Raw genomic sequence first — 21,839 nt, forward strand, 5'->3', positions numbered from 1 at the left:
CGTACATTGGATTGGGCTGCATCTGGAGTCCAGAGCCAAAAGCTTCCATGCACTTTTAGCTCTCTAAAAGTAATCAGATACTTTGTCATTCTGAGTAATGGTAACACACTAAATCTTTCCTTTTTATTTCGAACATTTGTACTGCACTTTTTGGGCAAAAAGGCTCCCAGAGTGGTTTGCATACGAACGAAATAAGAAAGTCCCTACCCACAGGCTTATAATCTTGAAAGAAAAATTACCTGACACATAAGGGAAGAGGGAAGCAAAGGGATGGGGAAAATCAAAACTACATCACAGATTTCTAAACAGTGGACCAGGTAGCACAGTTCCAGGGGCATGGCATGCCTGATGGAGCTGGGCTTCCAGCAAAGCTGATATAATGAGCCCCGTTGCTTCCTTTGTCTCTCCCTCTGAGGCAGCCTAATGGAGTGGCTGCTCTCAGGTGAGGGGAGAGGAGGCCTGATGGAGCTGACCTCTCACAGCTGTTGATGAACTTTCCAGGTGATGAATAATGATCTCATTTGGAGGCCACGCTCCTCTGGACAGGACACGAGGTTCCTTCTGCAAGAGCCGGGTGCGTCTTAGCAGAGGGGAAGGAAAAGATGCTCCACCAAGGAGACTGGCTTCTGCAACAGCTGAAAGCCAAGTGTGTATTTTATTAGGGGGTCTGCCTGTGTCTGTCTGGCGTGGCTTTGAGAAGGACAGAGGGAAGCAGCCCCCTTTTCTCGCTTTCTCCTTCTGCCGCTTTGCAAGGAAGTGACCGAGAGGAGCGTCAGCTAAGGAGCCTGTTTTCCTTTTGCGAAGGGACCCACCCCGAGGGCGGAGCCCGCCTTCCTTCTCCTCGCCGCTCGTGTCCCGCCTTTGCTCTCGCCCAGCGCCGATGCCGAGGGCTGCCTTGCGCCAGGTACGTGTCCCGGCAACTCTTCTTCGCAGCTTCCTTATGGGGAAGTTGGCTTGCGGGGGGGGGGGGGCGGTCCTGGTCCTCTCTGAGCGCAGAAGCGTCTCCAATGGATGCAAGTCTCTTGCTTATGTCTCAGGAGGGAGAAGGTTTGGGTGCTTTGGAACCGGCCGCGTCCGTGCAAAGAGCTCGCTCGCATTAGTGGGATTTTCCTCCTCTTCTCTCGCGTCCCCCCCCACCCCAAACACTCCGTATCTCCATTCATTGCGTGGGGCGGGGGGGCCGGGCAGCTGGAGGCAACGAGCATCTTCCTGCTACATGTTGGCTCCCTTGTGCGCGTGCAGCATGCTCGGCTCTAGCTTCCCTTCTTCCCCGTTTCCATGGAAACACCAGACCATCGTCACCATATAGACTTCAGAATGTCGGACACCATATAGACTTCAGAATGACACCCGGCAAGGTCCCTTGTGTGTTTCGGATGGGTGCGTTTGTGTCAGGGTCGGACACGCGTTGGTTGCCTTCTCACGTTCTGCGAGGAGCAGGTGGGGGAGGGAACGGGGTTGCCCAGGAAAGCAGACATTTGTGACATTCTATGGACGGCCGCTTTGCTGAAGTTGCTTTGCCATCCACCAACGGGAGGTGGTGGTTGTCTAAAATAATGAGCTTTGGCTGATGAAATGCAACAGGGTGCTCAAGGAGACGCAGCCTGTCTCTCCCCAGATTTGTAATTGTGGATTCAGCATTTTAGAGCCAAGGGTGGGAATTGCTGCTTGCCTATGTGAAGTTGTGCCAGAATGGAGTTTTTCTTGCCATTGTCAAGAATGTTTGCTAGTGCTGCTTAAGACCAAGGATAATGTAATCTTCCCTAGTGGAATATTGAATGAATCGATTTATTTCCGTCACTCACCAGACTGATAGTGGAATATTTAGATTATATAAATCTTCCACTTTATACTGTATCTTCTAGGGCAGGTACATCCCTAGAGACTGATCTACTCCCCGTATAAAAAAACTGGCAGTGATCAACCCATTGTCATTGGATGGAGGAGGAGCGTGCATGGGGTGGGTGGATTGCCCAGATTTGTTGAGCCTTTTTTGCGGAGGATTGCTCAGAGTTCTTCAGCTTGTATTTGTTAACTTTTGGTAAACTTTATTTAATCCCACGATCAATAAGGGTCTACTAGGACCAGGCAGGGACCTACTGGTAGATCGCAATCTCCTAGTTGGACATGCCTGTTCTATGGTATTTTTGTTGCAAAACTTTGTGTGTTTGTGTGAACTGTTATTGATTATTGGTATTGGTGGCAAGATAACATAATGCGTCATGCGATAATAAGGATTGTCTAAACTTAAGAATGAGTAAAATTCCTGTTCCTTTAGTTTAGGACCTTAACATTCTTGGTGTTCTTTCTGTGAAATTATTCCCAAGGTTTAAAGGAGCGGAACAGAGCAACTTCCATAGGGCTATTCAAGCTGCCCTTTGTGGCTCCTTTTGAACTTCAGAGGTTATTGAACTCCAGGGATGCAATGCATCTTTAAATCGGTGTAGTTAATGGAACATGCATAGCATCCTATGCATAGCCCCTCATAGTCATTAGCCCATTAACTTCAGTGGGCAGCTGTGACCAACTGCAAAGAGCCAGGTTGTACTCTAGCTGAAGTTTGGCTATGCTGCCTTAAGTGACTAGAGAAATTTACTTAAAGGCCTTTCAGGTCACAGCTGCTCAGGTGTTTACTTTTAGGGAGGGCAACTGCATGCCTCAAATAATCTCTGCATTTCTCAAAGCACTGCACCTTCAGAATATGCTGGTTGTGGCCTGGTTGAACTGTAGACAGAATAGCTGCTGAATTGGTAATGCAATCTGCTCTGTATTTGTTTGTTAAAAGCACTACTTCCTGACGCTTTTGTTCAACACTGCTTTGATGTTAAACCAGGAAGTGCAGAAAGCAACCATGGAAACAATCTTAGTGTTCTGGGATAGAGCTTTGTCCTATTTGACATATACAGGAGAGCTTAGTGGATATTACATTTCCACCCTCCCCACCACTCGATGTCTGCAGTTCGGGGAGAAGGCCACAATGCCCTAAAGGCTTGTGTACGCCCCTGGGGTTGTGAAATGGAATTGTGGTGCTAGTCCAAAAACATTTTGCTTCCTGAAGGTGGAGTCCAAATGGTGCTGCAGCCCCCAACCCACAGAGGTATTGCTGCACCATTCAGACACCAACCAAGCCTTGCCTTCATCTTCTACCCCTGCCCCAGTGCCACCTGAAGCAAGTCTATTCAGTGTGATGCATGCCAGCACTGGCCTTGGTTGGACTACATTTTGACCTTGTTTGCATGTAGCACTGAACCATAGTTTAGCATATGAGAATGAGTTGCAATAAGCTGGGTTGTGCACTCCCTTTTCTGTCTTTGACATGGTCACAAGGAGCTTGGAAGGTTTTTCTGTTTTAGATTAACTGCTGTTTGTGGTGACACTGAAACAAAGACAAGCTGTTGTGGTTAGTTTATGAATCTGATTTGTTTTTGTTAACCACAGTTTAGGGTTTTGAATGCAATGTTAAACTGTTTTTGAAGCACTGCAACTTGTGCGGAGTAGTGGTGGAGGGGAGGAATCCTAGGATGAGGGTGAATATAAACACTGGTGGGGCAACAAAACATGAGGCATAAAGCAGCAGCTCTTAACACAAAAGAGGAGAGTCCCAGGTAGGAAATGGAGGTGGAGATTACATATGATGATCATATGACCAAGACAGCAAGAGAGGGAACGCATGAAAGTGAGTGAGCAAGTGGGTGAGTTTGGGAGAGTAATGGAAAAACCTCATGGAAGAATGTGAGCAAAGATGCGTGTGTGCATGAGTGGAGGAAAGGATATGAATGTGCGGGTGATACAGCAAACTGAGTGAAAGGGGCTTGTGCAGTGGAGACAGCGTTGCTGTATAAATGGGAGGAAGAAAATGGAATGCAGAGGCAATGAGCAGAGTGAAGCCGTAACCTGCAAAGGAGCTGCTGGCGTGGCAGATTGCCAGGCTCTTCATACAAGATATAGCAAGGGAAGCCATAGGGAATTAAGGCAGTAAGGACTAGGGGCTGGCTTCCCCAGTGGTGGGCAAAAGCACTCTAGAGAAACTTGGGACCCTCAGGTTGAGAAAAAAGGGAGTGAAAGAAAACTCTCGCACTGAGGTTCATCTAAAATGGAAATGAAAGTTTCCATTCAATTTGTGGAGGGGCAACATGCAAGCCTGAAGTTTGCTAGCTCATTTCTGTAATGCTAAACCATGACAGAAGAATAGATGGCTCTCCGGATGAGCTCCACTCCAACCCCTCTCATCCTTGACCACTGTTTATAATGGCTGTGGCTGATGGGAGTCAGAGGGCTCCTGGTGGAGAGAGGCTGGTCCACACTGATGGACAATGGGTCACCAGGGTTTAAGGCATAGGTCTTTCACAAGTGGTGCAGGAGATTCAGTGGGGGACCTTCTGCACCTAAAGTTGGTGCTCTACTGAGCTATGGCTCTGACCTTGGTGAGTATCAAACATAGGAACCTGGGTAAAGGTTTTCTGAGGGGACTGAATAGAAGGAGGCCCTTCACTCAGTCCTACCACCCTCACAGGCACACTTGGATGCAGGAGAGAGCCTTGTTGGTGGCCACTCCCAGACTTTGGTATTCCTTCCCTAGAGAAACTAGACTGGCTCCCTCCTTGTCCTTCTGCCAGCAGGTGAAGACCTTCTTGTTTCAACAGGCTTTTAGGAATGGACTGCTTTTAATGAAAGGGCTGGTTGTAATTACTGGTATGGGTTTAATAGATTTTGTGTGTGTATATAGATTTATCAATGTTTAATTCTTTTTTAATGATTGTTTTTTCTTTGTTTTTAGCAGTTCTTATTTTTATCTGTAAATCACTTTGAGTCCCGTCAGGGAAAAAGGTGGGGTATGCATAAAGATCTAATCAATGTAATCCAGACTCTAGCCACAACGTCAATGTGATGAATCTGTGTTGCAAGCGAGGCATAATTATTGTTTTGCATACAGGTACTTTTCATGGCTACTTATGTAAGAGATTATTACGTTTCATCTAGCAAGCTGATCTGTGACCCTCATACTTCCCCCCTACTTCCTTGCAAAATGGAATTAAGATTATGGGATTTTAAAATACAGTATTATGGTTTTCAATAAATTTATTTTGGTTCCTGAAGTTGGGGTTGCATTGGAAATCTTTGCTCATAGTAAATTGAGGCTAGGAATTAAACTATTTCAGAAAACAGCTAGCTAAAATATCCTTGGTACAACATAGCAATCCTGTGGCCTACAGCTCTCAGACTTTTATGTTTCCTCAGACTTTTATGTTTCCTTTGGCTGTGCATTTCCTTCTTTCATGGCCCCAGACCTGCTTTCTTGAACTCCATGTGCTGAACCACTGCCTACACTGTTGTTGTTCCCACATCATTCCACTTCTTGATTCACAGTGACTTTTACCAGCCTTTGTGGCTCTCCTCTACCCTTCAACACAAAGCATGGAAGCCCCTGTGCCTGGAATCTGTCAGGGGCACAAACCATTGGCAGGGTATGAGTTTAAGGTGCTATGGGTGGTGGCAGAACTCTATTAGAAGCTACAAATTACATTCTACATGCTTGTCTTAGCTATAGCTCTTTCTGGATCCTCCCCCCTTGCGACCTATAAGCAAAAAAGAAAATGCCTCAATTTTCCTGTTTTTCTATTGGAATCATGGGGAATTGGTGAGGTTGTTTTTTAAGACAATATTCTGCTGAAGGTATGTAGCATGCAGATCTTTATGTAAGACAATTTTAGAATATTGGAGAATGGCAATTCCTGTGTCTATGGTAGACATATAAAACACTTATTTCCAGATGCATTTTTCTGCCATCATGAATGGAGTGTTCAGGGCCTACACACACACACACAGAATTGCTGCTTACCACCTTCTGGTGACCTTTGATCATTCTGGTTTCTTTGGAGATACAAGAAGGTAAGCGTCTTCCATCGGCTGCCCATTTGATTTGGCCACCTCTGCCTTGCAGTTGAGCTTTTTACTTCTCCCCTCAAAGAACTGTGTCACACTCACTGCTACAAAACTAAAAGAGCTTTCATACTAAGGCATTTATGCTTTTGGGACTGCAATCCTATGTGCATTTACCTGGGAATAAGCTCCGCTTAGCAGAGTAGGTTTTCTGGGTAAACATGATTCATAAATATACTAAATTGTACACATTTATTATGGAAAAATATGAATCCCTGTGACCCATGTGTGTGAGGTAGATAACAAAAGAATAGTCAGAGTGCCTGGATTCAAAATACAGGACTAAATCCACTCACCAGCAGAAAAGAGCGTTCAGTAGCAGAGTTTAAACGCACAAATGTCAGGCAGCAGTACAATGTTAGAAATATAGGTATTAGATCCTTTTATCCCATTTAGTCTGCTAGCAAACAGTGCTCCTCTCTTTCTATTCCTCTCACAATGAATGGACCACTTATTGTTAAGTAAGTTTAAAATTCTTTACTTACAAAATGTTTCGAGGGTCAGATTCATGCATTTATCCAAGCAGCAGCAAGGAAAACACAGGCAGAATAGTCTTAGATTGTTGGCATCTGTCTGTCTTGGGAGACAATGGAGGAGTGTGCCTTTGGGGGGAGGGAAATATAGAAAGATAGCTTCAAACACATGCCCTAAGCCTGGAGCTTGCTTTGGCATGTCTGTCTTGGTCAGTTACATGGCAAAGAGAGAGAGGGAAGATGAAGAGAAGACTTCACTTCTCTCTCATAGGAGAAGAGGGGTGTGACATAGCTTATTCTAGGAATCCAGCTCTATTGTCTTAACCCCTTGCCTTAAATTGAAAGCAACTATTCCAGTCCCAACCACCCAAATGACTTCCAAATTTCCAAAAATTTCAGCAATGCTTGTGAGGATTTGCTAACTGCATGACCCAATGAGATTTTCAGTTTTATCACTTCTGCTGTTACTGCTATGTTGTACAAGAAAATCTCTGTCACATGGGTGTTTTCCAGGGATATGTAGAGGGAAATGAAAAGAAATATTCATAAATGTTCTGTTCAACCTTAATATTTCCCCTTATAAATCCTGTGTTAACTGTCACAATGTGGCATCCAACAGTTCTGTCTAGATACTAAGGGAGCAAATATTTTACCCTTTCTCTTAGTAAATGAAGTATTTCTGGCAGATGTTCAGGAAAGACTGCCAGAAGCAGCTAAGAACACAGCCACACAAGTCCAGAAAGTATAAATGGGTCATTATGCAGGTGACTATATCTTTGAGGAAGCTTTTAAAGCAAGCTGTCATATCCGCAGATGAATTTGTCCCTGGGTCATTGTAAATATGAGTGTCTAGTGATGTCTTTCTGAATCAACCCGCCTTCTAGGCAAGAAAAATGAAGGTCACTTGCGTTCAGTGATTCTTCAGCCACAATATGGGAAATGAAGGCTGCAATCCTATGCCCACATGCCTGGGAGTTAGTCCCAGTAAACTCAGTGGGACTTACTTTTGAGTAGGCATGCACAGGATTGCACTATGAAATAAAGCATTTAAGGACATAGCACAAGTATTGCTATTTTATGGCATATCTTGCTGTTGCTACTGCAGAGCTTTAGGAAGGAGTGAGATATGGTTAATTTATAGATAAAAAGCAAAGTTCAGAATGTGATCAGGTGGAGTTCTGCCATGACCTTCAGAAAGTACAAAGCTTCATTCATTCTTCCTTGTTTGTACTTAAGGGCACCCTGCTGCACGTATATATAACATGGAGCCTTGAGTAGTGGATCTGACTAGCACTACAAACTGCAGGAAGGAGAATGCTCAGATCCTGCTTGTGACATCTGGTTGGCCTCTGTAAGAGCAGGATGCTGAACTAGATGGGTTCCTGGCCTGATCCAGGAGGGCTGCTCTTAAGTTTTTATGCTTTCATGTTAGGATCTTTAATGTTGAGAATTTGCTGTTCTACTATGCAGGCCTCTTCTGGGAAGCTGTATGGTGGGGCGCGGTGGGGCGGAGAGCAATTGCCAAAGGAAGATGTAAAGCCCACACACAGCTTGTGAAGTGCTCCCCAACTGCTGATTCCATGAGGAGCCCCTCAAAACTGGCAACCTCTAATTGAAAAGTAATAGAGGAATTAACATTGCAGCGTGGCACTGCAAACAGGAAATGGTAGGGCTTCATTAACCATGTCATCATTAGGCCACTCCTCCTGTCAGTTGTCCCAATTCTTAAGAAGAATATGAGAAGAGCCTTGCTTGATCAGGCCAAAGACCAATGTACTCCAGCATCCTGTTCTCACAGCAGCCAACCAGATGCCCATGGGAAGCCTTCAAGCAGCACTTGAATGAGATAGCATGCTCCCTACTTGCGTTCCCAACAACTTGTATTCAGAGCCCTTCTGTCTCCGATACTGGAGGCAGTGCATAGCCCTTGTGGCTAGAAGCCATTAATAGCCTTATCCTACTTGAATTTGTCTAATTCATTTAAAAAAAACATTCCTGTTGGTGACCATCAAGGCATCTTGTGTCAAATTCCAGAGATGAGCTCTGCGTTGTGTAATCAACAACTTCATTTTGTGCGTCCTGGATCTTCCAATATTCCGCTTTACTGAATGATGCTGGGTAACATTGTGAAAGGAGGAGATTGCATTTCCATTCAAAAGGTGGGTGAGGGGCAGAAATGGTAAACCATAGATTTTTTGAGGTCTGAGAAAAAGGGGAAGAACTACAGGGAAAGCATAAGGTGGGGAGCAATGTTTACAATATGCTCTGTAAAACGTGAGTAAACACACAGTGGTCACACAGTAAATGTATAGTGTGGAAATACCATGACTGTCTTGCAGGAAATAATTGTTACCTAGAGTTAGTGGCCAACTGTGGAAGCCATAGGAAGAATCGGGTGAGTATAGCCTGTGCGGTTTTCAACTTGGAGTGCTGTTATCATTCCATATCTGGGTTTTTTGGGAGAGCCTTTAGCAAACGTTAGCAGCAGAAAGACACAAATTGACTTCTTTCCCAAATTGCAATTGACTGAAACCAAAACGTGATGTCAGGATTGTTTCACAGTGGTGTGCTCAAAGATATCTCCATCAAAAGTTAACAGATTGTCATGTTTCACTATTATAAGTGGGATGATCGAGTGTTTTGTTGAAGAGTGAAGTGGCACTGAATTATTTTTTCAGAAGAAGAGCTTTGAATTTATTATTGTGAAACTGAAAGCTAAGTCTTTCCTCATATTTATCTTGTGTATTTCTGGCTTCTTCCATATAGCTTGATTTGTATGTTGAACTGCTAGACTTCTTTTTGTAAAAATTCATTTTGGTACATATGTTGTGTTAACAGTGTGTATGGGTGAAGAAAAGTGTAATATAGAAAGAGGGCTATTGGTGTGTCCCTTCCATGTTTGCAGTTTGATTTAGGTACATGTACTGCTGAACTGAACCCAGGCTCAACCATCGCTCTTGCCCATTTTCTTTCTTCCTCTCTCTTGACAGCGGTGTAGCTAGCCACTCGGGTGCTGGGTGCGGCGTGCCTCCTGCAGCCAGGGGCCGGGCAAGCCGCCCATGGGGGCGGGGCACACTGCATGGGGCCTCTCCACCGCCTCCCCCTCAACTGTAGGGTGGCTGAGGGAGAGGTGGTGGGCAGACACAAGTCCCATGCTGCCATTTCGGGCAGCATGAAGCCTGGAGGCACCCAAGCCACCACAACACTCCCAGGAGAGATGCGTGGCTCAGGCACGCTGCAGGCCCCACGGTAAGTGCCGGCCCGCGCGGTGCGGCACCCAATGCCAGCCGCATTTCATTATGTTTGTTGACAGAACTAAAAAGTTTTGTGAGCCCCATTTTTTAAAAAAAACTAATATTTTTGTCATTTTGTCACCCAGTGATGACACCCAGGGTGGTCTGTACCCCCCTTCCTCTGCCACTGTCTCTCAAATACATCCTAAGTTTGCTGTCCATTATTGCTGTTTTTCATTAATTTATTCTGTGTGCTTTGTTTCATTTGAAAGCTTAAAATGAGTTTTGTCACCCAATGGGTACTTCATATGACATAATATTCCAGATAGTTGTCTCTCCCATTGCAGGGGAAAGTGTGTATCATGTGTCATTAAATGACATGTCTGTGTGCGCGCCATTTTTTGCAGCATATACCACAGATGTGAAACTATACCCAGGCACAGCTTCCTGTTGTGTGAGCGCATGGGGAAATGGGTACATGCATGCTTCCTATATGATATGGAAGCAAGACTCGGGTCATCATCATGCATCTTTTCCTCTTGACTACTCTTGAGAAGGCTCAGATTATTACGGTACTCCCCCCCCCCTTTTAAACTTGGGTGAGGTTTTTTGTGCCTTCTGTTACTACAAGACCAAGGGTAATGCTTGAATTATTGCGTGTGGGAGAAATGGGGGCACCCCTTCCAAGTTTAACTCAAACATTCCCTTCTAAAAGGATTAGCAAGAGACTTTGCACATGAAAGCTCATACCAAGAACAAACTTAGTTGGTCTCTAAGCTGCTACTGGACAATTTTTAATTTTTAAAAAAATACATTTGCAAAATGTAATAGGGTTGGCGCCCGCCGACAACCACCCCTCCTGTAATTTGAGCAGTAAACTGGAACATTCAGCTCCAGCAATAGAACTCTGTGTCATGACTTCAGCTTATTCCCTGGCACCATGGGATATATGGTGGAGAGGGAATTGTCTGAGAAGCCAAGCTCTTAGGCCCCATGGGAGATAAAGCTACTTACATAGTTTTAAATTAGAGTACCATTATTAGAATCTGTGACAGCTCTCAGCTGTACCATGTGTTCTGTGCCATGTGGGGAAGGGAGATCTGGCGAAACAGTGTGTACCCAGGGATACAAGCAGGATTTCCTGGACCCAGGACACTGTATGTGGATTGGGCCCCCTGCATTGCCCCCCCTCCACACTGCAGACAATCTGTTGACAAGAACTGCTGCATATGCATATATTAACCTAGCGTATGTTTCATAGCCCTGAGAGTGACAGCAAAATACCCACAGAAGACAAACAAAACATTTGCCAACCATGACAAATAAAAACAAGCAAACATATTATAGTTAGGTGCAGTTTCACAGCTGTCTCCTGCAGTGCCAGTGCATGCTCCTTGGAGGCAGGATCTGTCACCTCCTCTGCAATTCCCCCAAGGCTGGTCTCCTCCCACCTTTGTTCCTAAGATAGATCTTTACTCTCCCCCCATTATTCCTGATGTAGCTCTTCATTCACCACTTCTTCGCTGGAAGAGGGCATTTTGTGGTTCACCTCAAGTGCCAAAATGTCTTGGGTCAGCCCTGTACTCGCCTACAGTGCCTCCATCTTGCCAGGATTCAAGCTCAGCTTGCTTTTCCTCATCCATTTCCCCATCAGGTCCAGCGATTGCAATGCACAAGCCCCTCCTAATTCAGATGTTTTGTTTTGTCTTAAATAATTTTTATTATCCTGATTCAGATGTTACGGATAAATAGAGCTGTCATCAGCTGACTGATGCCACCTTGCCCTGAAACTCCTAATGACCATACCCAGCAGCTTCATGTAGATATTAATTGGCACTGGAGAAAATATAGTCTCACACGGCACCTCATAGTGTAGCCACCAGGGGCCCTTGAAGATTTTACCTTTAATGTGGCCATCTTTTGCACACATTTATGGGTGTGAGCTCTACTGAACACAGCAGGACTTACTTCCAAGTGACCATACATTGGCTTGGGGCCTTGGGCTGTATCTGGTGTCCAGAGCCAAAAGCTTCCACACACCAGCTAGCACTTTTAGCTTCCTAGTAGTCAAAAAAGATTTGTCATTCTGAGAAATGGTCGCACTCTAAATCTGTTTCCTTTTGTTGATTAACTTTCCAGGTGTTGAGTAGTGGGGGGGGGGGCATTTCCCCGTTTGTTATGCTCACGGGCCATGTTTCATTTCAATGAATAATGATCTAATTTGGAAGCCACGCTCCTCTGGGCAGGACACGAGGCTCTTTCTGCAAGAGCCGGGTGCGTCTTAGCAGAGGGGAAGGAAAAGATGCTCCACCAAGGAGACTGGCTTCTGCAACAGCTGAAAGCCAAGTGTGTATTTTATTAGGGGGTCTGCCTGTGTCTGTCTGGCGTGGCTTTGAGAAGGGCAGAGGGAAGCAGCCCCCTTTTCTCTCTTTCTCCTTCTGCCGCTTTGCAAGGAAGTGGCCGAGAGGAGCGTCAGCGAAGGAGCCTGTTTTCCTTTTGCGAAGGGACCCACCCCGAGGGCGGAGCCCGCCTTCCTTCCTCCTCGCCGCTCGTGTCCCGCTTTGCTCTCGCCCCGCGCCGATGCCGAGGGCTGCCTTGCGCCAGGTACGTGTCCCGGCAACTCTTCTTCGCAGCTTCTTTCTGGGGAAGGGGGCGGGGGGCCCCCAGCCCTGGTCATCTCTGAGCGCAGAAGCTTCTCCAGTGAATGCAAGTCGCTTTGCTCAGGCGATGCAGAAACTGTCTCTTGCTTAGGTCTCAGGAGGGAGAGGCTTTGGGTGCTTTGGAGCCGGCCGTTTCCGTGGAAGAGCTCGCTCGCATTAGTGGGATTTTCCTCCTCTTCTCCCGCGTCCCCCCCACCCCAAACACTCCGTATCTCCATTCATTGCGTGGGGCGGGGGGAGGCCGGGCAGCTGGAGGCAGCGAGCATCTTCCTGCTACGTGTTGGCTCCCTTGTGCTCCGTGCAGCATGCTCGGCTCCAGCTTCCCTTCTTCCCCGTTTCCATGGAAACACCAGACCATCGTCACCATATAGACTTCAGAATGACACCCGGCAATGTCCCTTGTGTGTTTCTGATGGGTGTGTTTGTGTCTGGGTTGGACACGCGTTGGTTGCCTTCTCACGTTCGGCGAGGAGGTAGGTTGGGGAGGGAACAGGGTTGCCCAGGAAAGCAGACATTTGTGACATTCTATGGACGGCCGCTTTGCTGAAGTTGCTTTGCCATCCACCAACGGGAGGTGGTGGTTGCCTAAAATAATGAGCTTTGGTTGATGAAATGCAACAGGGTGCTCAAGGAGACGCAGCCTGTCTCTCTCCAGATCGTTGCTTCCACATTTTACAGCCAAGGGAGGAAATGGCTGGTGGGAATTGCTGCTCGACTGTGTGTCAAGTTGTGCCTGAATGAAGGGGCTTTCCTTGCCTCTGTCAAGAATGTTTGCTAGAGCTGCTTAAGACCAGGGTTGGAGAACCTGCGGCTGCCCAAATTTTGTTGCACTCCCAACTCTACTCAGCCCCAGACCCCCGGCCCCTGATCAGACATGATGGGAGTTGCAGTCCCTTGACAACTGCTGGACCACTAACCCTCTCCCTGAGTTAGACTAAGGTGATGACACAGCTGTTGGAGCAGATGTTTAGGTTCATTGGGCACTGCAGTTCTACAGAATAATATTTGCTTCTGACATGTACAAACAAGGAGAGAAGGATACTCTCTCTTGTAAGTAGCTTTATTTCTAAGAGTGTGAGTTACTGGGGCTGCTGCTATTTGTTGCTTGGATCTACTTATACCTCCATAAGTCCCTAGTTTGTCACTGAAAGGTTTTGATCTCGAAAACACTTGGAAGCCCCCCTCATCCTTCCCCCTTTTTGTATTGACCCATCGGTGCAAATGTGTGAAAGATTCCAACTGTGGCAAGGATAAAATTATGTTTTATGGACATTTATAAACTGATCTTACTGTGTGTGGGTTTTTTTTAAAAAATAATTAGGTGTTTTTATACTTCAGCATTTTTTGTAAAATGTAACAAAAGTGGCAAAGCTACTTATTTATTGTTGTGTGAGCATTCATGGAAGAGAATCTTCACCTGTCACCTAAAGTGGATAGTGCAGGGGTTAGCTGTTCTTTGGGTCAGAGTTGTGTGTGATGGACATTAAATCTGACATTAAAATACCTGAAAGCGGTCATGCCACACCTCCATCACTTAACAACTATTAAAAATCGGCAGTTAGACATCCACAGGCTTTTCCTGTGAGGTTTGCCAAAACTTCATCTTCTCAATGAGATGTAAGGTGTTATTAAAGGTACCCCTGCCCGTACGGGCCAGTCTTGACAGACTCTAGGGTTGTGCGCCCATCTCGCTCAAAGAGGCCGGGGGCCAGCGCTGTCCGAAGACACTTCTGGGTCACGTGGCCAGCGTGACATCGCTGCTCTGGCGAGCCAGAGCCGCACACGGAAACACCGTTTACCTTCCCGCTAGTAAGCTGTCCCTATTTATCTACTTGCACCCGAGAGTGCTTTCGAACTGCTAGGTTGGCAGACGCTGGGACCGAACAACAGGAGCGCACCCCGCCGCGGGGATTCGAACCGCCAACCTTTCGATCGGCAAGCCCTAGGTGCTGAGGCTTTAACCCACAGTGCCACCCGCATCCCTAAGGTGTTATTATGGATATATAAATGCAACTTTTAGTAGTCTGCTATTAAAACTGGCCTGCTTAAGTAGTTTGCTATTTATTTAAAAAGTGTCTATTTTGACTTTTTTTTTCTTTACAAGTTGAACATTTTTTTGAATCTATGGTCTTATGTCAGGTGTTAGCTTTTGTCCCGAACATCGTCGTCATTATTTAAATGGAGATTACATATGAAAATGGTGAAGTTTATTGAGTGGGCTTGTGATAGTTTATTGGTGTGTGCTGTTTGCTATAGTTCCAACTGTATGCCAAAGTTGTAAAGTACACATTTATTTAGAGAAATATTGTGGCAGCTCCCATCTTACTTTCTATTCTAAACAGAATCTATTTGAAACATTCAGCTTGAGCAAGAGCTGAGGTTAGTTAATTCCCAGGAAATTTGTTGGCCTAAGCGACTTCAAGCTTTCTGATATATAAGCCTGACAGGTATTTTGTTCTTTATTGCTTCTGATGATTTTGGATCAGGCTGACTTCAATGTTTATAGAGATGCAGCACACTTTGTCAATGCCGTCTTCTGAGCCTTTTCCATTAAAAAAACCCAAGGAACATGTCCTCTAGGTGGAATAGTAGATGTGGACTTATTTATTTTTAAAAGTTGTATTTCTCTCACTTCTTATCAGATGAAGACTAACCATATATAATACTAAAACTTTATACTGTGTGTGTGTATTCACACACACACACACACACACACACACACAACAAGCTATACACAGCCAACAACAGCCCTCACCCCCGCCCCCAATATAGCATTGAACAAATCGCCATTCATCAGAGCATGCATGACAGGTGCTTTTAAATTGCTTCCTATTTTAGCTGTCCTTATACAGAAAGCTCTTTATCCAATATATATGGCAAGCTTAATGCATACAATCTTCTTCTTGCCCAGGGTTCCATAAATCCACTTGCCAGCAGCAAGCACCCCTGATTCTGCCCCACAAGTCCAACATAAAGATTGTTTTTCTGAGGGGCTACTGCATGGTGTGAGGCAGCAGCAAGGCATTGCTGGCAGTGTTCAAAATTAGCCAGGCACCAGGCTTACTTATTAAGTAAGTTTTAATAAATCTTATTGTAACATTCTGGGTTTGTCTCTCTAGAAATATCTTTTAAGAGCTATAACCTTCTGCTGGTGATATCTGTCAAGAAGCATCATGTCTTTCTGTCGGGCACGGCAGCAGAGGGGAAGGAAAGGAAGAAGCACATGGTGTTCACAGGATTGACCTTGAAAGTGAAATGAAGAGCTAGCATTGGAAATGAAGCAATAGGTAGTGTTGTGCAGCTCTTATAGAAAGTAAACATGATCCCCTTGTGGGTGTTCAGATGGGGGGGGGGCACAAACTCCTTTAGCACTTATTGTTTGGAAATGGCAACATTTCTATGTTCAAGTTTCTGAAGTGGAGTTTTAATGGGAGAGGGGTAGAAATAGATCATATTTTAAACTATTTCATATATTTCCTACCCAAGGTTTTAGAGTCTGCAGAGGTAACCAATTTAAAGTGCTTTTTCAAGTTGTTCCTTTTTGGTCTTGTCAGTGCCCTGTCATTGGCAGCTAAGAGCAAATGTTCTGAAAATGTTTGTCTGTTTTATCAAGACGTATGTAGTGACCTCTTAACAGGGTCTGCATCCATTAAGGGTGTTAGTAACATGTCTCTCTCTCTCTCTCTCTCTCTCTCTGTGTGTGTGTGTGTGTGTGTGTGTGTGTCTGAAAAATGTCACATTTTATTTTCTTTTTTAATAAGCAAAGTTTTAAAATGTAGCTTTATATAGCTGCTTTCTGCACTTCCCATATTTCCCTCCAAAAAACAAAACAAAACCCAACCCCTGCTATAATCTGGAATGTGTGTTGGACCCTAAGATATAATCAAGATCAAAGGATCAAAGAAGGGTATGACCCAGTGACCATAGACTACCCCATAACTAGTGCTACATTTCAGTGATGGTCCCAATATTGCTATGTATCATCTAATGTTAATTTTGTGAGATTTGCTTTTTGTGAGGGTGACATTAAATATGTTGTTGCTCTTGGGTAGAAAAGAGTTGGATTCATCACAGTAACACGAGTTTAACCTTTTTAAAAACAAACGTTTTCTCATCTTTTTTGCAGTTAACTTTCCGAATTGTTTGGATTGCTTTCTGAAGGCTTTGCATTGCTGCCTTAAATCATGGACATCGCTGGGTTTCTGAAGTCTCAATTCATTTGCCACCTCCTTATCAGTTATGTATTTATAGTGTCGGGACTGATAATCAACTTCATTCAACTCTTCACATTAATCCTCTGGCCGTTCAACAAGCAACTTTTCAGGAAGGTCAATTGCAAGCTGGCTTATTGCATTTCAAGCCGTAAGACATTTTTATACCTTTTATTTCTGTTGTGTTGTGGGAGGGTGAATTTTAAATGCGTAAAGCATTCCATGTTGCTTTTGCTAGATGTGTGTTGAGGCATATGTTTCATCCTACTTTGCGGGGGGGGGGGGCAAGAAGAATCTCCTAGTTGTTCCTAAATAAATAACATGATTGTGGCACACACAAAAGCCATGTAGAAGTGTCTTCCAAGTTTAGCAACGGTGCCAAGTTTTACTGTGATTATGAAGATAGTGATGAATAACTTCTACAAATCACAGGATGAATTTCTTTGGATACCACAAAGGCTAATACAGCTGCATTTGTTACAGCCATATAAAATATCACAAAGTACTGAGCAATTACATTATCGTTGCTTTTGGGTTTCCCTCGCACGAACATAGCTTGTGTTTTTTTGTCTCTAATGGTTAGGCTGCAGATAGTTGAGCTTCTTTTCTTCCTACACTCTGCTCTCCTCAATTTCCTAAGTATATATTATTGAGCAGCCTCCCCTTTCTACTCATGGAAACCTTTGTTATTGGCAGATGGTTCCAACTGGATACATCTCTACAGATTTGCACAATGAGGGCTTTTCAGTCTAGGTTTCAAACACAATTGGATTAGAAAAATGAAACTGTTCTGCATTATTGTTGTTGAATTCCGAGTTCTAAGGATTTTCTGCCATTCTGTTTTTGGCTTCTAAATGTCCCAGAACAACTCTAAGCAACAAAGCGTCCATGCAGAGTGTCTGTGAGTGGCATGTACTATTCACATGAGTTACAATCACATACCACTGTGCAGTTCAAAAATTTCCTTTTTGTAAACAACAACAACAACCTTCAACAACCTAGTTAGGAGATAGGTTATGAGCTGCCAGCAAGGCTAAATTTCTAACAAACTCGTATCTTCTGTGATAGCTTCAATGAAGCAAAGTAAGAGCTTGTCACAAGGTATGTCCAGCTCATGGAAACAACAAAAGTGGTTTGAAGCCATTTTATCACAAGGAGGAGCTGGTGGGAACCAGGGGACACACACAAGTGCCTCACAGTCTCTTAACCCTGGTTAAATGGCAGCCTACATTATAGTTGCATGTCTTGAATTGGCTGCTTTCAAAAATGCCCCGTTCCACCCCCACCCCCAACTCCCAAAGAAACCTTGAATTCAAGGGAATCTTCCTCTATCTGAAACAGTCTCTCTCTAGAGAGACAGACAAGAACCGAAATCTGTGAATAAACTCAATAGCGGGTAACAGGCTCCCTGGTGGCCACTTTCAGAGGAATGATTTTTCTCCCCCACAGCCTGCTTTGATGACAGGTGTGCTTGCCTTTCTAAGAGAACCAAAGGGATAGTGTGTGTATGTGGCACGGGTGTTAGTTGTCTTGGTTCCTAATTTTCTTTCTGAATAAATAAAGACGATACCAATAGCTATTCTTGTGTGCTTCAAAGGGATGTTATTAAATCTCTGGATCAAATTACACTGTACAAATTATGACATTTGGATAGATGCGATGAAATCATTCTCCAGTGAATGTCAAAGCTCCTTGGTCTTAGCCAGGGGCTGAGTGGAGAGTTTAGAATACTTGCCCTTGGAGGAGGAAAAAATAGAAAAGGGAGTGGCAGTGAAAAGAATAATTTTTGCAACAGGTTTTTTGAAACTCCAGTAGAATAATGGTTAAACAAATAGTTAAGTTGACCAATAAAAAGGGAATAGTCTTTAGCAGATGTGAAATATCAAAATTATCTCTCACAATAATGTGACATATGGCTGTTTAAATACTGATGGCAGAGTATTACCAGGGTTAGAATATGCTGAATGAAGTTTTTGTATACGAAGCTTGAAATGGAGACTCAGTTATGTGTGGTAAGTCGGGGACTGGTGCTATTTAACCTATTCATAGGTAATTTATAGTCTGTGGGTAAGCAATGAGGAAGCAAAGTCTGTAGTTGAAACCATGTTATGTGGAAAGTAAAATCCAAAGCAAATACTGAAGAACCCAAGAAAATTCTCTCCTCAAGCTTAGATCCAGAAAATGGCAATGGAAATGTAAAGTGGTGCAAGGACTATTTTTTTCTATGCTGTTTCTCTGTTTTCTAGACTGTCTAGAAAATATTTTTTCCAGTGTGCGCTTGCTGAGAGACACACAGTGACACCACTTCATGTGTCTGGCATTTGAGAAGCCGGATTGTTAGAGGCTTGGGGCAGTCTTAATATATCTCTCCATTTAACAAAGTACATTAAAGAGGTGAGGGCTGTGAGGGCTGGAGAAGCTGAGTGTACTTTCAACATCTTTCTGTGAGAGTGAGTTAGTGTGTGAGACTACTTGGGGCATAGTGCAAATTGTCAGAGTTTTTCAAGTATGTACAGCTTTTGGAACAACTTTTCTTCTTCTTTTTTTCTGGTGTTATGTTTCGCTGACTAGCTGTACGAGTTAATCTGGTCTGTGACCGTTTAATAAAATTTGATTTGATTTGATTTGAAACTTAATAAAAGGGTACAGCACCTACTTTTCTTGTGACTAGGCATTTTTGTCATTTTTGTTAAAACCCCCCCCCCAATTCTCTTGTGTCTTGAACACATTCCTAAAATAACAAAGGTGTTTTTGCCACCTTAAACAGTGGCATAAGGTTTAGTGGACTGTTGTCCATGAGAACATGAGCCATAATAAAACCTGTTCATCTTTAAGGCATCATAAGTTCAGGGCATAAAAAGGAAAAAAAGCTACCCCTCTGGGAAATGAGATTCCTGCCACTGTCCTAGTCCTTCAGTGTCCTCTGGTGATTTTTCTTGTGAAGTAAATGTACAGTGCATAGCAAGAAGGAAACTGGCCAGTAGAACAATGGGAAGATATTCTTTCTGAATTCCTAGTGTGTGGGGGAAAGCAAGTCAGGAGAAATCCTATGCTTGCTACTCAAGCTACCCAACCAGGGATAGAGAAGAGAACTGCTGCTACAAGAATATGAATCTAAAAATTAAAAAGGAGGTGGTGGCAGGCAGGCAGGCAGGAGAGTAGGTTTGCAAGAGTAGAGTGAGTGGGAGCCCCAGTGTTTGGGGCCCCCTCAGACCTGATATTTATTTATTAATTAAATTTATATACTGCCCTTCATCTGAGAATCACAGGGTGGTTTACAGTATACCCCCAGATATGATTTAGCCTATTTGAATTTTCATGTTCTTTGGGGATCTGTCATTAGGCTAGCCAGCGTACTCACTGGAGCTGTTCAAGAACTCAAATTGTAGAATGATTTTCTGAAGGGTGGGATGAAACCATGGAAAATTTTATATCACATTTTTAGAACATCATTCTTCTGTTTTGATTTAGAAATTGAAGAAATAAGATAATAATAATAAGTACTAAAAATGGAACTCCAGTGCATTGTTGATGGTGTTTAATTCCCGCCGCCCCCGGCACTCAGTTTGTGAGTGCATATCAGATTTCCTTATTGTCCATTGTAACAGTGCCTGTAATGTTAATAGAGAAGAAAAAGACATTGTTGCACAAATGAGAGGATTGTCTTTCGCTTGCCAAGTATTTATTTAGAGTTATTTTCCCATCTGACCTCTTCTACACACACCTTAGTTGAAAAATGTTTTAGTCTTTCCAAATTATCTATGTTTTATTTTTGGCATTAGGTAGACTACTTTTTCATTTGAGCTTATATTTGTATATTGGCATGGTTCAAACTAAATATTAGATTTGGAAGCCTTTAGGGATTGAGAGGACTTAATCTCTGACTGAAGTTCGCTAGGTGTGGGCATTTAAAACACTGTGACATTCTGCTTGCTTTCCTTTTGCCTCCTTTTCAGTAGCCTTTGGATATATATTTAGTGCAAAATAAAAAGGTAAGTGTTTAAAATGGGGTTTGACCTACTGCATAAGGAGTCAGGAGGATCTAATAAGCCCCTAGTTTAAATAGGATTGGGAAATAAAGAAACATAAAGGGGGAAAACCAATTCTTAATTAGCTCAGCAAGGCTCCTGCTTGCCTTCTGGTGGCTTATCTTGATTACATGACTGCATGGGGGTTACCCTAAACCCAGGGGTAGGCAACCTAAGGCCCGGGGGCCAGATTCGGCCCAATTGCCTTCTAAATCCGGCCTGCGGATGGTCCGGGAATCAGCATGTTTTTACATGAGTAGAATGTGTCCTTTTATTTAAAATCCATCTCTAGGTTAATTGTGGGGCCTGCCTGCTGTTTTTACATGAGTAGAATGTGTGATTTTATTTAAAATGTATCTCTGGGTTATTTGTGGGGCATAGGAATTCGTTCATTCCCCCCCCCCCCCCCAAAAAAAATAGTCCGGCCCCCCACATAGTCTGAGGGATGGTGGACTGGCCCATGGTCGAAAAAGTTTGCTGATCCCTGCCCTAAACTATCAGGGATGCGGGTGGCGCTGTGGCCTAAACCACTGAACCTCTGAGGCTTGCTGATCAGAAGGTCGTGGTTTGAATCCCCACAACGGGGTGAGCTCCTGTTGCTCTGTCCCAGCTCCTGCCAACCTAGCAAATAGAAAGCATGTCAGTGTAAGTAGATAAATAGGTACCGCTGCGGTGGGAAGATAAATGGTGTTTCCATGCACTCTGGTTTCCATTGCTGTGTTCCGTTGCACCAGAAGCGGTTTAGTCCTGCTGGCCACAAGACCTGGACAGCTGTCTGTGGACAAATTCCGGCTCCCTCGGCCTGAAAGTGAGATGAGCACCGCAACCCCATAGTCGCCTTTGACTGGACTTAACCATTCAGGGTTCCTTTACCTTACCCTAAACTATCAAATTGGGGGGAATTGCTGTGATGAGTGACAATGCATCCCAACATGGTATCAGCCTCAATCTTATGCTGATGGAAAGGAAGGAGGTGGATTGGGGTTAAAGGGAGAAATGTGTGTAAGCACCTGTGCTCTAAGCAAGTAAGAGCATTGGTGTGTGTAGGGGGAGGAATTGTGTGTGTGTGTTAATGACTCTGGGCTTCTGAATCAGAGGATCATCTGGTTCAACCCCCTGCAATGCAGGAATATGCAGCGGCCCCTTAAGGGGATTGAACCCTCAACCTTGATGTTATCAGCACCACACATGCTGTAACCAACTTTGTGAGGTTGCCTGTTTGATATAACACTGGATTGGTGTTCCTTTATTTTTAGGGAAGTTCTTGAACTTTTCTGTCCCTCTCTCATTTTGT

General features: G+C 44.1%; 1 protein-coding gene across 11 annotated transcripts in view; it reads left to right on the top strand.

The window, feature by feature from the left end:
• The window catches only part of AGPAT4 (1-acylglycerol-3-phosphate O-acyltransferase 4), a 58,400-nt gene that overhangs the window by 10,322 nt on the left and 26,239 nt on the right, over nucleotides 1–21,839 (top strand). For 4 of the 11 annotated variants that reach the window (XR_014509682.1, XR_014509683.1, XR_014509684.1 and 1 more), the window contains exon 2: nucleotides 16,433–16,668. The exons of 1 other annotated variant lie outside the window; for it this stretch is intronic. Coding sequence is in view for 4 of the 10 variants with exons in the window: in XM_083434224.1 (XP_083290350.1) it covers nucleotides 16,491–16,668 (178 nt within the window). In the remaining 6 variants the exon portion in view is untranslated. Of the gene's footprint in view, nucleotides 1–709; nucleotides 905–12,170; nucleotides 12,251–15,425; nucleotides 15,594–16,432; nucleotides 16,669–18,807; nucleotides 18,912–21,146; nucleotides 21,191–21,839 lie in introns of those variants that run through there. 6 more of the 11 variants (XM_083434228.1, XM_083434229.1, XM_083434227.1 and 3 more) reach the window with 6 other exon arrangements.

Source organism: Podarcis tiliguerta, assembly GCF_965153285.1.
Source record: "Podarcis tiliguerta genome assembly, chromosome: 3".
Lineage (NCBI taxonomy): Eukaryota > Metazoa > Chordata > Lepidosauria > Squamata > Lacertidae > Podarcis > Podarcis tiliguerta.